General features: G+C 40.3%; 1 protein-coding gene across 2 annotated transcripts in view; it reads right to left on the bottom strand.

The window, feature by feature from the left end:
* LOC108358120 (uncharacterized) overlaps window positions 1-14,368 on the bottom strand; it is a 310,350-nt gene that overhangs the window by 200,950 nt on the left and 95,032 nt on the right. For both annotated transcript variants that reach the window (XM_017609286.1, XM_017609287.1), the window contains 2 exons: window positions 10,033-11,584; window positions 8,132-9,843 (listed from right to left, as the gene is read on the bottom strand). In XM_017609286.1, the coding sequence (XP_017464775.1) occupies window positions 8,132-9,843; window positions 10,033-11,584 (3,264 nt within the window). The remainder of the gene's footprint in view (window positions 1-8,131; window positions 9,844-10,032; window positions 11,585-14,368) is intronic.

Genomic DNA, 14,368 nt, shown 5'->3' with positions numbered 1-14,368 from the left:
TCTAAATGTCGATCACCTGACATCAAAATTTGACAACAGTCTTTGACATGCACTGCGATATCTACATTTCTTCAGTTTTTATGATGTAACGAATACGCATTTGACCCAAATGAATAGCTGTTAGTTGAGGCAGTATTTGATGTCAGTAATTTTGACATAATGAAAACAAAGCATTATATATAGTTTTTAGATTATAAAGCATCTGATATCTTATTTAATTTTTATGAATTTATTGGTATAACTGGGAGGTGTGAATAAATACATCTCACCGTGAGTTAATACTTAAACACTTATCGAAGTTCCGATTGTTGCATTCTCTTATATATATTTTTAATTCATTCGATGCCTCCAAAATATCGATTTTAATATACGCTGGCTGTCGAAGATCGAAAATGAAATTCGTATTATGAGCTATGCAAAGCGTGTCGAAATTTTCGTTGAGTATCGAATTTTCTGTCGAACAGAATTTTGCTTTCGTTGGTGTAGCGAAGTGTTAGAAAATTGTGAAAAATCTATTATTTTGCATTTGTATTCTTACTTTTTGGCGGCTAGACACTAACTTTAAACAATTTTTATTAATTTTATGCAGTTCTAACGTCGTGCATACTAAACACAAGCTCCAAAGGCTGGTTTTACTTATGAAAGAAAATCCCAATACTCTGTTGGCACGATCTCTGAGAACAAAATCATAAGAGCTGTTTACAGTTTTAATATATTTTAAATAGATTTGGATCACAAAATTTCTTAAATATATTGTATGTCAAAATATATTCGAAAGACTCTCTCAAACGTTTTCTGCTCCTGGCCAGTTTTCTAAGCTCTCATCCTCTGACAAATTGTTGTACCCAGAACTCCGTTGCACTAATTTTTACCACGTTTTTATAAACTCGCTTTCTTTTTTATTTCATTTTAATTTGCACAAATATACATACGTGCATATGTATAAGAACACTATTTAGTTTGCTCGATTTGTAAACAAAGTTTCTCCGCGGGGAAAATATACTGTTGTGAACAACCTAAACGAGCGAAATTCACAATAGCGCTATTCTTCATCGAATGAGCGTCATAATACCAAATGAAAATTCGTTCGATCAGCACTTTCGACTACAGTCAAAGATCGAATGCAACTCATAATAAGGGGCTATATGTAAAGCCGTCAGCCGACAGGTGTATGGACGGTCGTCACTCCTTTTGGCATGTCTTCCGTCCGCATGCACTGCCGGAAGTGCGGCTACACTCTCCAAGCGGGGGCGGCTGGAAACAGGCTATAGCTACGGTCATGTCTCTGGCTATAGTGCTGGCTAGTGGTAGTCGGGCGGAGAAAAGAAAACTCTCGGGGAGGAGAGGCTGATATTAGAGGACAGTCAGGGTGATGGGTCTGACTGGTCTCCACCATTGCTCGGATCGCCTTCTGAGCTGTCTCTCTTTCCCATAAATTACCCCAACTCCAAGGTGGAACAGCATATGCCGAAGGATGCATGGCCAGGGGGGTGCCTGGTTCCTAGTATGTGGACTCTGGATACCGGTCGTCCTCCAGTTTCAACCAGACTTGCCGTGGGATCGGGATTACTGCGGTGTACTCTTGCCATTTCCCGGTTACTCGTGGGAACCACATGCTAAAACAAAAAAATAAAAATCCAAATAATGAGCCAGATGGAGCTCCAATACCATCACTTCCGGACCAAGCCTGCACGGCTGAGGTCAGTCCGGCTAGGTCAGTGGCCAGTGGGCCGCCTATCGCTACCTCCGGCGGAGCCATTGGGCACGCAAATGGAGGCTCAGAGGTGTCTTCGGAAGCCACTGAACTTCCTAACTCCGCCTGTCTAACAGGAGCTCCGGAATTAGTAGCCGGACCTTTGTCGAACTCAGCTGCTGGAAGTCTGGTCACCGAAGTTTCTTCGGACTCAGAGACTAAGAGCACTGTTATCCTCGACGACGTCAGTGTATGCTCTGCTGCCTCAGGGCTAACCGAAGTCGGCACATTGGTGCAAGGAGTAACTCTAAACCCTACTTCTGGCTTCGTACTCTTCAACTCTCGAGAATGGAGAGTTTTTAAGCGAGCTCTAGACCGTGGCAAGTCTAGGGAGGAGGCTCTACAAATAGCCAAGAATATCTCAACTTCTGATGGGAAGCTGAAACGGATGCGCTCCGAGGATCAATCCCCTCTTGACGCTGTCCACAAAGCCTCGACAGGCTCATATGGGGCCAATGAAAGCTGCCTACAGTAAGGTGGCGAGTAGTGTCGAACTGGGCTTTATTCCCGTTGACCACGTCTACAAACCACTTGGATCTGAGGAACTGGCGCAGCTCCAAGAATCCATAATAGATGTCGTGATTGAGTGATCGGGCACTGATTTAAAGCCGGAGTTCGAGAGATGCGTCCCTCGAGCTGAGTGGCTTCTTATCACGCCGAGCATATCAAGGCCAAAAGTGGTCTTGATATTTCTCTCGTTCAGGATAGTTTCCCTCGGACACATGTCATTCGGGGCTACTTCGCTCACAGCAGCAAACGAAAAGGTTCTGGCCACCATTGCAGTCCAGAACGATCTCTCAACGGCGTGCTGGGAGGTTTCACGAAGACAGGTGCAGGAGAAGTTTCTGCACTTGGTCATCGTAATTGATCACGATTCGACGGTAAAGCTTACTGCGGCTAAAGGTAGGATCGCCTAAAGATATGGGCATGTTAAATTGCTGTTGTGAGCTAAAGAGCAGCAACCGAAAGAGGTGGAGGTCACAGAGCCTGCGAAGGAGGCTAGAGAAGCTGTTGCCCAGCTGAACCCGCATGATGACAGCTGGCACACGGCCATTACCGCAGAGGGAGCAGCCGGGGTCAAAGCTCCCGAATCAATTCCGCAGACGGACACCTGTGCTGGTAAGACACCTTCGGGACAAGGATCCAAATCACTGCCAAGCAACAGGCAAGCAATTTTGCTACCTGTTGCGTCAAAAGGGACTGGATCCATGGCCTCAAGTGTGACTCGACAGCCCACGTTCAATGCCGACATTGGGCGACAATAAGACGTGGCTTCCAAGCCAGTAAAAAACGCCACTACCGTGCGACCAACACGGACCGGTGATGCCAAGGAAAAGGGGTCCCGACGAGACAAAAAGGAGTGTATCGTTAAAGCGTCGCTTCAGCGGAAGCAATGAGCACCTACAGGCTAACCTACATCATGCCAAGGGGGCATCGGCCACAATTGATAGGTTAGCCAAAGAACGCAAATTCGCAATAGATCTGCTGCAAGAACCTTGGTTTAGCGGAAGCCAAGTAAGAGGACTGGGTAGTTCAGTTAGGTTAATCTACGACCGGATTGGGGTTACTCCCCGCGCCGCCATTTTGATTAACGACAACCTCAATAACACACCTATTACTCCTTTTATTTCCAGGGACCTTTCAGCGGCTATAGTCGAGGTGTCGACAGTGAGTGGTGTGCAGGAAATTTTCCCCGCATCCGCGTACTTTCCTGGTGACGTTCCCACTATACCACCATTGGAGGTGCAGCAGTTCGTCAAATTCTGTCGACGTACAAATCGCCAGTATATTATTGGTTGCGATGCGAATGCCCACCACACGGTGTGGGGCAGCTCCGATATCAACGAAAGGGTACCTTTTAGAATATCTTTTACAAAATAACATAGATTTTGCGAACAGAGGTTGCAAACCTACATTTATTACTGCCATCAGGGAGGAGGTACTAGATCTCACTCTCTGCAGCAGATAAATTTCTGATTGTATTTGTAATTGGCGTACTAGATTTCACTCTCTGCAGCAGATATATTTCCGATTATATTTGGAATTGGCAAGTCTCGGAAGAAGCCTCGCTCTCGGATCATCAACACATAGTCTTTGAGATCCCAGGGCGATCTGAGCTCTGAGGCTTGACTTTCCAGCCCAGCAAAACTGACTGGGCCTTTTTCAAAACCTTAGGGCAGACTCGTTGCTAACCACCATTGGCTCAATCTACGAGATGGAGGTCGCAGCGGATCTGCTTAACATAGTTCTTTTGGAATCCTTCCATCACAGTACAGTTACTTGTTCCACCTTGATGAAATGTAAGGTTCCCTGGTGGAACGGGGAACTGGATGCCAAGCGCAAAACTGTCAGGAAGCTTTTCAACAGGGCTAACAAGAAACATCAGTGGGAGGACTGTAAGGCCTGTCTCACTAACTATAACAAAATTATTTGGCGCTCGAAGAGGGATTCATTGGCGACGCGACATTGTGACATTGTGAGAAATGTGGAGGCGACAATAGAAACGTTGCCTGAAGCCTCGCGTCTGCATAAAATTTTATCAAAGGAGTCTTCCAATGAGATAGGCCTCCTAAGGAGGCAAGATGGCACCTTTACAAATAATAACAGGGAGACTCTTAAATCACCTACTTCAAGTGCATTTCCCAGGTTCCTTGGTGGAGCATGATCTGATGACCCCTGCCTTCTCGGAACACAGGTTCCCTAGAGTGAGAAGTCAAAGCAGATCTGGCTCCATCTTTGACAGGGACAAGGTACGGTGGGCGGTAGAGTCTTTTGAACCTTTCAAAGCAGCGGGTGGTGGTGGGATCTTCCCAGAAGTATTGAGGATATAATTGATCCCCTGATCTGTATATTTAGGGCAAGTTATTGCTGGGAATACATACCGTATGCTTGGAGGAAGGTGTCCGTTTTATTTATTCCGAAATCGGGCAACAGGCCCCTTGACTTAGCTAAATCATACAGATCTATTAGCCTAACTTCCTTCACTCTCAAAACTTTAGAGAGACTCTTATACCTCCATATTAGGGAGAGACTTAACACTTTCACTCCCTTACATCACACACAATTCGCGCATGTTAAAGAGAAATCAACGGATTCGGCCCTACAGTATTTGGTTAGTAGGATCAAAAGTGCCTTCGAGGCAAAGGAGATCGCTCTGTGTACCTTCTTGGACATCGAGGGGGCTTTCGATAATACTGCCTATGGATCTATCTCAAGGGCAAATAGGCTTAGACCCTACTACTGTTGGTTGAATCGACGCTATACTTCGTGAGCGTGAAATTACATCGTCCTTGGGCAATACTCAAGTGAAGATTGAAGCCGTGAGAGGCTGCCCACAGGGAGGGGTCCTTTCTCCCTTGCTTTGGTCACTTGTTGTGGATGACCTCTTAATCAGATTACATGGGTGTGGTTACGATGCACAGTGGTTCGGATAGCAGATCTAGCTGGACGAAAGTCATTTTTTGTTTGTTTTTAAAATACTTAGTGTTACTTGGAATATATTCCTGACAATACATTCAAATAGAAATTGCATTTATTAAAGTATTAACATATGAAAAGGTAAGTCAACGCCGCCTATTTCAGAACTCTATTTTAAAAGCTGAAATTTAACTTAANTAAAAGCTGAAATTTAACTTAAAAGATTGCTAATTGCACTCACAAATATTTGCATAATTGCAAATTGACTTTATAAACAAAAAATTACACTTATTCCGCTATAGATTCAGGGGTCATAACGCAATTTATGTCCACATTGGTATAAGCAAATTTATTGTTATGTGTTAAATCAGAAAAATACTTGGAGTTATAAAACCTTTGGTTATGTAAGAGTTAAAAAAATAGTACCTCGCGAATTTTCTGCTTTCTGAAATTAAAAAAATTATACAACAGGCATGCAAATCTTTAAGCGCTGTTATAAAATTTTTTCTGAAATTTATTTGTGCTTCTTGCTGTGATCTTAAATTTTAGTCATGGTAAATAAAATCTTAAGAAGTGAGTTGTTTGACATTTGGTGTTGCTGAAACTTCTAAAAGACAACAAGGTGTCCGTGATTATGTGATTAGTAAATTGAAAGAAATATCTGATGAAAATGCTCGTTCCGAAGTAAATAAAGTAAATTAAGTAAATGACTTTAGATTCGTAATCAGCAACCCAGAAAATCCCCAGATACCCAGTTACATAGAAATCTACCGATTTTTTTAAATTTTCGTTCGCCATATTGGATCCGCCATTTTGAATTTTTGGTAAATGACTTTGGATATGTAATCAGCGACCCAGAAAACCCCCAGATACCCAGTCCAGTTTCATAGAAATCTACCGATTTTTTTTAATTTTCGTCCGCCATATTGGATCCGCCATTTTGAATTTTTGATAAGTGACTTCAGATTCGTAATCAGCGACTCAAAAATCCCCTACGTAAGAAGTGGTGTAAAGATCCATCAACGAGTATTTGTTTAAATAGTTTCGTCCAGCTAGATTTGCGATCCGAACCACTGTGCGATGTTGTCGGATACGCAGATGACCTTGCAATTACAGTTAGGGGAAGATTCGGTAGTACTGTCTCTGACGATACATGCGCAGCTCTTCGCGTACTCTCAAACTGGTGTGCCAATGAGGGCCTCAGCATAAATCCACGGAAGGCAGTTCTGGTACCGTTTACAAGGTGTAAACCGAATCTTGTTTCGGTCACTCTTGGAGGGACAGTGCTTGAATACACCGATGAGGTCAAATATCTAGGAATATCGTTAGATAAGAGAATAATAAGCTAATTGGAGCTCCCATCTTGACAGAACGGTTGCTAAAGCCACACGGGCCATGTGGGCCTGCAGAAGACTTTCTGGTAGGAAATGGGGCTTGAGCTCAACGCTAACTGAGTGGCTCTACCGTATGATCGTCCGTCCGAATGTGTCCTATGCATCCATAGCGTGGTGGCAGAAGACAATGCAAAAAACTGCCATACTTCGCCTTAAGAAATTGCAAAGTTTGGCATGTCTATCCGTCACTGGATCTATAAGAACGTGTTCAACTGCGGCTCTAGAGTCGCTCCTGGAATGAACTCCTCTCCATATTTTTATCCAGGAAACAGCAGCCACGAGGGAGCTGCAACTTCGACTATCTAACGACGGCTTCTTCGAAAAGAAGCTTCATGCAGGTATTCTTGGGAAGATACCAGGGCTGGAAATATGCGGAATCTCTTATTCCATGACTAAGTAGGTCTGCTTTGGCAGAAAATTGCAAGTGATAATCCCCGATCGCGAAGACGGTTCAAGGATGGCGGACAGATCGGGTGCATGCATCTTTGGACCTAGCACCAAACTTGCAATTCCCATCGGCAAATTGCCCACATTGTTTCAGGCTGAAATAGTCGCTATCTTAAACTGCGCAAAATTAAACCTTGAAAACGGTTTAAAGGGCGCTTTTTTAGTTATCTCTTCAGATAGCCAAGCAGCCATCAGGGCCCTTTCAAACAGGACTATCAAATCAAAGTTGGTTGGAGACTGCGTTGACACGCTACAAGTTTTGGCAGCTAAAAACACGGTTACACTGTGCTGGGTAGCAGGCCATTGCGGAATTGAAGGATCGGTAACTGCATTTTCGGGACCTGAACCATTCTGTGGTCTCAGTTGGTCCTCTTCGAGAGCCATAATTACTGAGTGGGTACACTCGGAACGCAGTAAGTGCTGGGGAGCGGTGGGGGGCCCTTGACAGGCCAGGCTCTTCTTCGGCTACCCTTTTAACAGAAACGACATTGTCCTCCCAAATAGAAATGACATGAGGCTACTCTCTGGGTATCTGACTGGTCACAACCAATTGCGATCCCACTTGCACCGAATAGGTGCGATCACAGAGTAGGAATGCCGAGGCTGTGAAACTTCGGAGCATATTCTCTGTCACTGTCCGGCTTTGGCCAGACAAAGATTGATTTATTTTAGGATTCATTAAGGAAGCCGAAGGAATCTTGGCCACATTGGATTAGGGACTCCTTTAAAGAGACACAAAAGATCTTTTAGGTCGCGGTTTCTCTTGTTCTAGTACACCCGGAAGATTAACTAACTAACTAAGGTTATATGTAAATAATTTTAGGCGTGACTTTTTGTTTTTGGACCATAGTGCAGCGCTTGCTCCTCGACAGGCAATGGCAAACCTCCGAGTTTATTTCTCATAAAGCCATTTGTCCCTTCATTTATTTTATAACACACGCACACCACAAATTGGAAGAAAAGCTTGGCCAAACACTTAGCAAAAGTGTAAGCGCCAAATATTTTTTTAGTCCGGCTGACTGAGTTGAAAGTTGAGGAATAATTCTAAATTCTGTGTATGCTGAAAAATAAATTTCTTCCACCATACTAATCATAATCACGTTCTTTTTATTAAACTCACCGACAATAAGGCGCCGACACTCTCCTAACGACAACCATTGGGGTGCTGATCCACTTGTAGAAAGATGCGTAGCTAGATTTGAATCTTCGCTGTTTATGCGATAAGAACATTTATTACAATCCTGTGATCCAGCTAAAACATTAAGGAGCTTAAAATATTTCCAGAAGCTCACCAATTTTTCTTGAATAACAATTAACACATCCATTTCATAGTAGATATAATCAACATTGCCGTTTACAGCTTTTATAGGATTCTGAATTTGCTTGTTTGGAGCACTTAAAAAATGTATACCCACTGGCCTGGTACTTTGGGTACTACTATCTTTGGTTGTAATAACACAAGGGGCATCGAGTTGAGTTGAATTTAGTTCGCGAGATACGTGACTAGGCCTGTTATTTAATTTGAGTAATGTTGCCTCATCATAACTGTTGGTTGTTGATGATACAACAACAGTTTCACATTCTAGGTTGGATCCTTGAGTGCCTGTTTTTGTGATTGTTCGCGTGTTTTCTGACAAAACTAAAGGGGAAAGCACCGAAACCTCAAAATTAGAGTTTTTGCTTTGATTGCCTCGTTGCTCTGCGGATGTCGTTTGAATTTTTCGCACCGGCGCTGAAAACCCCGTATTTGAAGTTCTAAGGTTTTGCTGTTTTGTGGATGTATCGAGTGGTGACGGTGTGCTTCTAGATGTGATGATTCCTTTTTGAGCTAGCTTGTATTTGTTTTTATGCTCCTGATGGTTTTCCTTTCTAAATTTTGAAGTTCTTGTATTGGAAATTTCACTTTTGGACGATGAAACTATACTGTCCAATTCCACTGGGTTGACTTTGTCAGTCTTCGATTTCCTACTTGTGTTCTGAGTTGATCTTATAGTTTTTACCAGTAAAATTTTACGGTTTCGAAGCTGACGATGATTCTTAATTTTATGCCAAGGCGTAGCTAACGCTAACAATTTTCGCAAGCGCTCTTTCTTCTTTTGTCTTGAGAGCAACGTTAACTCACGTCGCTTCAACTGCATTCGTTTTTTATCATTTATTTCAACAACCTTATCGCTTTCCTCCAAATTTTGCTGGTGTTCAGCAAGGCTTCGTTTGTTTGATGTTTTTGATTGTTTTACTGCTTTAGTATTCAACATTATTTTCTCATCGAAAGTTTCCTTAACATCTTCTTTAGATCGGCAATTAGGTTTAGGTTGTGAGTACTGTCTGGGATCTGGATTATGTAGTGCTTGAACAATGCAAATGCTCGGTTTTATTTTACGTGACGCTTCCAAGTATTTTTTAAATTTATTATGTAACTGCATTTTAATGCAATCAGAATCTTCTAAACTTTTAGTAGTTCTGGCATTTTTAACCGACGAACATGTACTGTTTCGTGTTGGTGAAAACCTGCGCTCACGTTGAAAATTCAAATTACCTTTTTTTAATGTATTTGGTGTTGGATTGCTGCTCATTTCATCACCATCTACATCACTAATCGATGACCGCGGACAGGTTGAAGTATCATTTGAATTTACCTCGTTCGGCTTCAAATGTCGTAACAATGTTTGACGAATGGGCGCAGTACCAGGTTTGGTGCCAATGGAAGTAATTTTGCAAACAATCTTAATTTCTGGTTCCTTTTCAACCCATGCTTCACTTGCAATGACGCTATTAATTCTTTCTTCCTCCAAAGTAGAGCTGTGCTCCGTTAAAAGTCGCGACTTCTTTCCGCTGAAATAAAAAACGGATTTCTTAAACAAACAAAGTTTTATTTAAAAATTAAAAACAAAAAGGGTAAAGAAAAGAACAGTCGTCTCACTATTCACTATTAAGACTAAGAAAGCATTTCCAATTGGTAAAATAACTTAATGGAATATTCCCTCCTAAATTTCAAATCTGGCTCATCTTAAATCCACTGACCTTTCCACAAGATTTGATATTATCTCCTTTGGTTCGTCAACCTCTTCTACTGTCATCATTTCGTGTGGTGATGCCGGCACCGACCCAACTTCTTTGGTACAGCTTTTCGTTACACTAGGAATTTTCTCCTGTTTCACTTGTTGCTTCAAACGACGCACACGCAATGAGCGTCTAGCTAAATTGCACTTCGATAGCTCTGCCACTGCATGGGCTACTGCATTGGCGGTGGACATGCCAGTCAATCCCAAATAATTGCAAAACTCATGTTGTTGATGACAATTTGCAGAAGTAATAGTTTTGGAACTGGGGGAAAATTCACGACATGATCGATCAGCATTATGAGGAGGCACTGAAGTTATTTTCATTGCCATCTTACTGTTTTCAGATAGCATTTCATTTGCGTTATTGCTACTAAACTCAATGTTGTCTGGGAGTATGGCGGTTAAGGTGGCCGGCATTGGTAACGGTAATAGCGTGGGCGATGCGATTGGAAGATATTTTTGCGGTACTGTGGGCGTTTTAAATAGCTGACGTTTTTTTTCGTGCAAGTGTTTGCTTTTATTTCGTATAGCAAAATCAAAACGCATCTGAATAAGTCCTCCCTTATTCGTTTCTTTCCTTTGGTTGATTTTGTCTATATATCTGTTGAGACGGCATAACTTGAGGATGGAATTTTCTTCAGCTGAAGTCCGCGATAATTTAGATGCAAGCCCCTGATGTCTTACTATCGCAGATGGCGAATGGCAACATTTTTTTTCATCTGCTCTTTCACAGGAAGCCAATTTATCAGTATTTTCGGATTCTTCATTGTCTAGCTTCTGGCTGAGAAGCTTATGTGGTGCTGAATTAAATAATTGCTTCGAAACCGAATTGACCAACAAATCATTTTCAGAAGAAGATGTAAAAGTTGGCGTTGTGCTGCCCTTTCTTTTAAAATTATCACACTGTTGTGGTTTTTTGGTTTCATACTCCAGAGCTGCGCGCCTCCGCCGTTGGGCTGATAAGCTTGCAACACTAGTAGTTGGAGTTTTTTCATTGAAAATAGATCCTGCATTGATATTAGGTAGGACTTCATTTCGAAATACATTAAAATTATATAGATGTTTTGAAAATTTCCCTTCTATATTTCTTGTAGCATGTACAACTTTTTTCTTCAACTCCTCATGTTCTTTGAAAAGTTCATCGAAACTACCTACATCCTCTACATCACTAAGATCTAAATCGCATTTCCAAGCGTTAATTTTTTCATCCAATGACATCTGGGGTTTTTGTGCTATTAATAATGCTAAATTTTGCTCAAAAGTATCGGCAGATATAGTATTTTTTTGAAGAATGGTTCTCGAATGCGTATTCGAAGGTGTACTGACTGGAAAGTCACTGGTGGTTTCAGTGGAACATTTGTTATTATGACTAGTACTAATGAATGTTTGTTGATTTAAATGCAAACGCAGTTGATTTTTAGAGTTGATTTTTTGCCTTTTATATTCTTTAGAACTAGTAGTGGATTTTGAGTAGACTTCTATTTGATCCATTGGTATTTGAAAAGGATTATCTGAAAAAAACGTTAAATCAATAATGTAAACTGTAATAAATAAAAGAGAAAAATATATATATATCTTATATCTATATTAATGAAAATGTTGTGTTCGTATGTCACGGTCGTCAAAACTCGAGAACGGCTGAACCGATTTAAATAATTTTTTTTTATATTGTTCGGTATAATACCAGAACCAATGATATCGCAAAAAATTTGAAAAATTTTAAACCCAATTATATTGATAAAATAAATAAATTATTACAATATGGCTATTAAATTAAAGAGGTTTAAGAAAGATAACTGCTGGAAATATTTTTGACGAGGGTTGCCACCTGTTTGAAAATTTAACTAAGTACATCGATAAAATAAATGATATATTACAATATGGGTATCAAATTAAAGAGGTTTAAGAAAGATTACAGTTGGAAGTATTTTTGAGGAGGGTTGCCACCTATTTAAAAATTTTAACTCAGTTAGACTGATAAAGTAAATGAAATATTGCTATGTGGGTTTCAAACTAAAGAGTTTTAAGAAGGCTTACAGTCGTAAATATTTTAAAGAAGGGTTGCCAACTGTTAAAAAATTTAGCGCAATTTAATTGATAAACTAAATGATATATTACAATATAGATATTAAATTTAAGAGGTTTAAGAAAGAGAACTGCTGGAAATATTTTTGAGTAAAATTGCCACATCTTTGTAAATTCTGACTTAGTTATTTTGATAAAGTAAATGAAATGCGGTAATTTGTGTATCAAACTCTAGATTTTTGAGAAGGCTTACTGCCGAAAATATGTTTGAGGAGGGTTGCCACCTGTTTGAGAATTTAACTCAATTTAAATGAATAGGTATCAAATTAAAGAGGTTTAAGAAAGAAGTCCTTTGGAAATACTTTTGAGGAGGGTTGCCACCTATTTGAAAATTTTAACTCAGTTAAATTGATTAAACAAATGAAATATTGCAACGTGGGTAGCAAACTAAAGAGTTTTTAAAGGACCTACAGTAGAAAATATGTTTTAGGAGGGTTGCCACCTGTTTGAAAATTTAATTCAATTAAATTGGTTAAACAAATGAAATATTGCAATGTGGGTATCAAACTAAAGAGTTTTAAGAAGACAATCGAAAATATGTTTAAGGTGCAATATGGGTGGTAACGAAAGGTATTTGAAAAATCTTGATTAGGAAAAATTTTTAATAGCATTATCACCTATCTAAAAGTAAAGACTAAAAATATTGAAATTAAATGAAATATTACATAACTGGTTCCAACCGAAAAATGTTTGGGAAAGCTTTACTATACACATTTTTTAAATCTTTCCACTAATCCAAAATTCGAACAGTTTAAATAAATATGGAATTTACAACATCTTATCAAACGAGAAGATCATATTATCAACGATGAGCTGGTACACAAATTACTTGATATAAAAAATTAATAAACAAGTAATTTTTAAGCAAAAAACACACCGGCTCCAATTCTTATATAAAAATTTAATAGTTCCGTTAATTTTTTCATGAACCAATGACCAGGTCTAAACCAAATTAGTATGGGATCACCTGGAAATCGGTTGACGTGGTCCAAAGTTATGCGGTAGCATACATAAAAAAAAAATATTCCGACGAATTGATAACCTTCTCCTTGTTTTGAAGTCGGTTAAAAACTATTGAAACAAATAACAAAATGATAAAAGAGTAACGAAAACAAAAAACTATCCCATGAAAGCTATTTAAAAATACTTAATGAACACTTAAAATTGTTGGCACCATTCCCTAGCAACATAAATCAGTTAACTTTTAATCGTAAACAATTTCGTTTGGGGTCGCCATAGCCTACTACGTACGTGCGAGTAAAGAAATTTTGAATAACATGAGATAATATTATTATGATTACGATTATCACTACTATTATGAACTCCTATTCCCGATCAAAGATTCCCAAATTAAAGCGAAAGCAGAAGAGCATTTACGATAGCATGCTGCAAATGTTAATATAATAAGAGCTGCGGAACTGAACCGCTCAGGAACAATTTACTACAAGAGCGTGCAATTACTGGCTTATGCCGATGACATCCAAATCATCGGTAACAAAAATCCTGAAGTCTGTTCTGCCTTTTCCAAGCTGGATAAGGAAGCAAAGCGAATGGACATGGTGGCAAACGAGGACACGACGGAGTAGTATCTCCTGTCATAAAATAAACAGTCAGCGCATTCGCGCCTTGGCACCCACGTCAGGCCTCTACACGTTGGCAACGGGAAGTGCCGTAGACGATGGAACGATGAGTTGTATGAGCTTTACATAGTGCCATGTCGTTAGAATAGGAACCGACGTTCCAGTTCTGAAAGGATCTAACTCGCGATCCGCTGGTGGTAGCAGAGAGAGATGCCCCAATGCTATGGAGAGACCAAGTGGGAAAGGCACATGGCATTTCCAATTAGTGTCAGTTGGCACAGAGAGAAACAACTGGCCTGCTTTGTCGAACTCGGCGAAATTCGCTTATGCGGTTAACAGCGCCAAATAAGAAGATGCAAATGATAAATTACAGAGTTGGGGGACCTTCCTCTTGGATGCGCCAGGAGGAACTAGGAAAACATTCCTTATCAGATGAATTCTGGCAACGGTTCGATCAAAAATTATATTACCTTACTATTTCAATTTAAAGATTGCATTCGGCATTCGCTATCAATAATGCTCAAGGTGAACGTTTGGAAAAATGTGGTTTAGATTTAGATGCGGATTGCTTCTCAGATGTTGCGTGTTCCCGTGTCGGCAAACCGGATATGGAAAACCGATAAATATTGT

The sequence above is a fragment of the Rhagoletis zephyria genome, unplaced genomic scaffold, assembly GCF_001687245.7.
Source record: "Rhagoletis zephyria isolate East Lansing unplaced genomic scaffold, Rhagoletis_zephyria_1.1 Rzeph_scaffold_00209, whole genome shotgun sequence".
Taxonomy (NCBI): Eukaryota; Metazoa; Arthropoda; class Insecta; order Diptera; family Tephritidae; genus Rhagoletis; species Rhagoletis zephyria.
The sequence above is the reverse complement of the archived record's forward strand: the minus strand, read 5'-3'. Positions and strand labels throughout refer to the sequence as shown.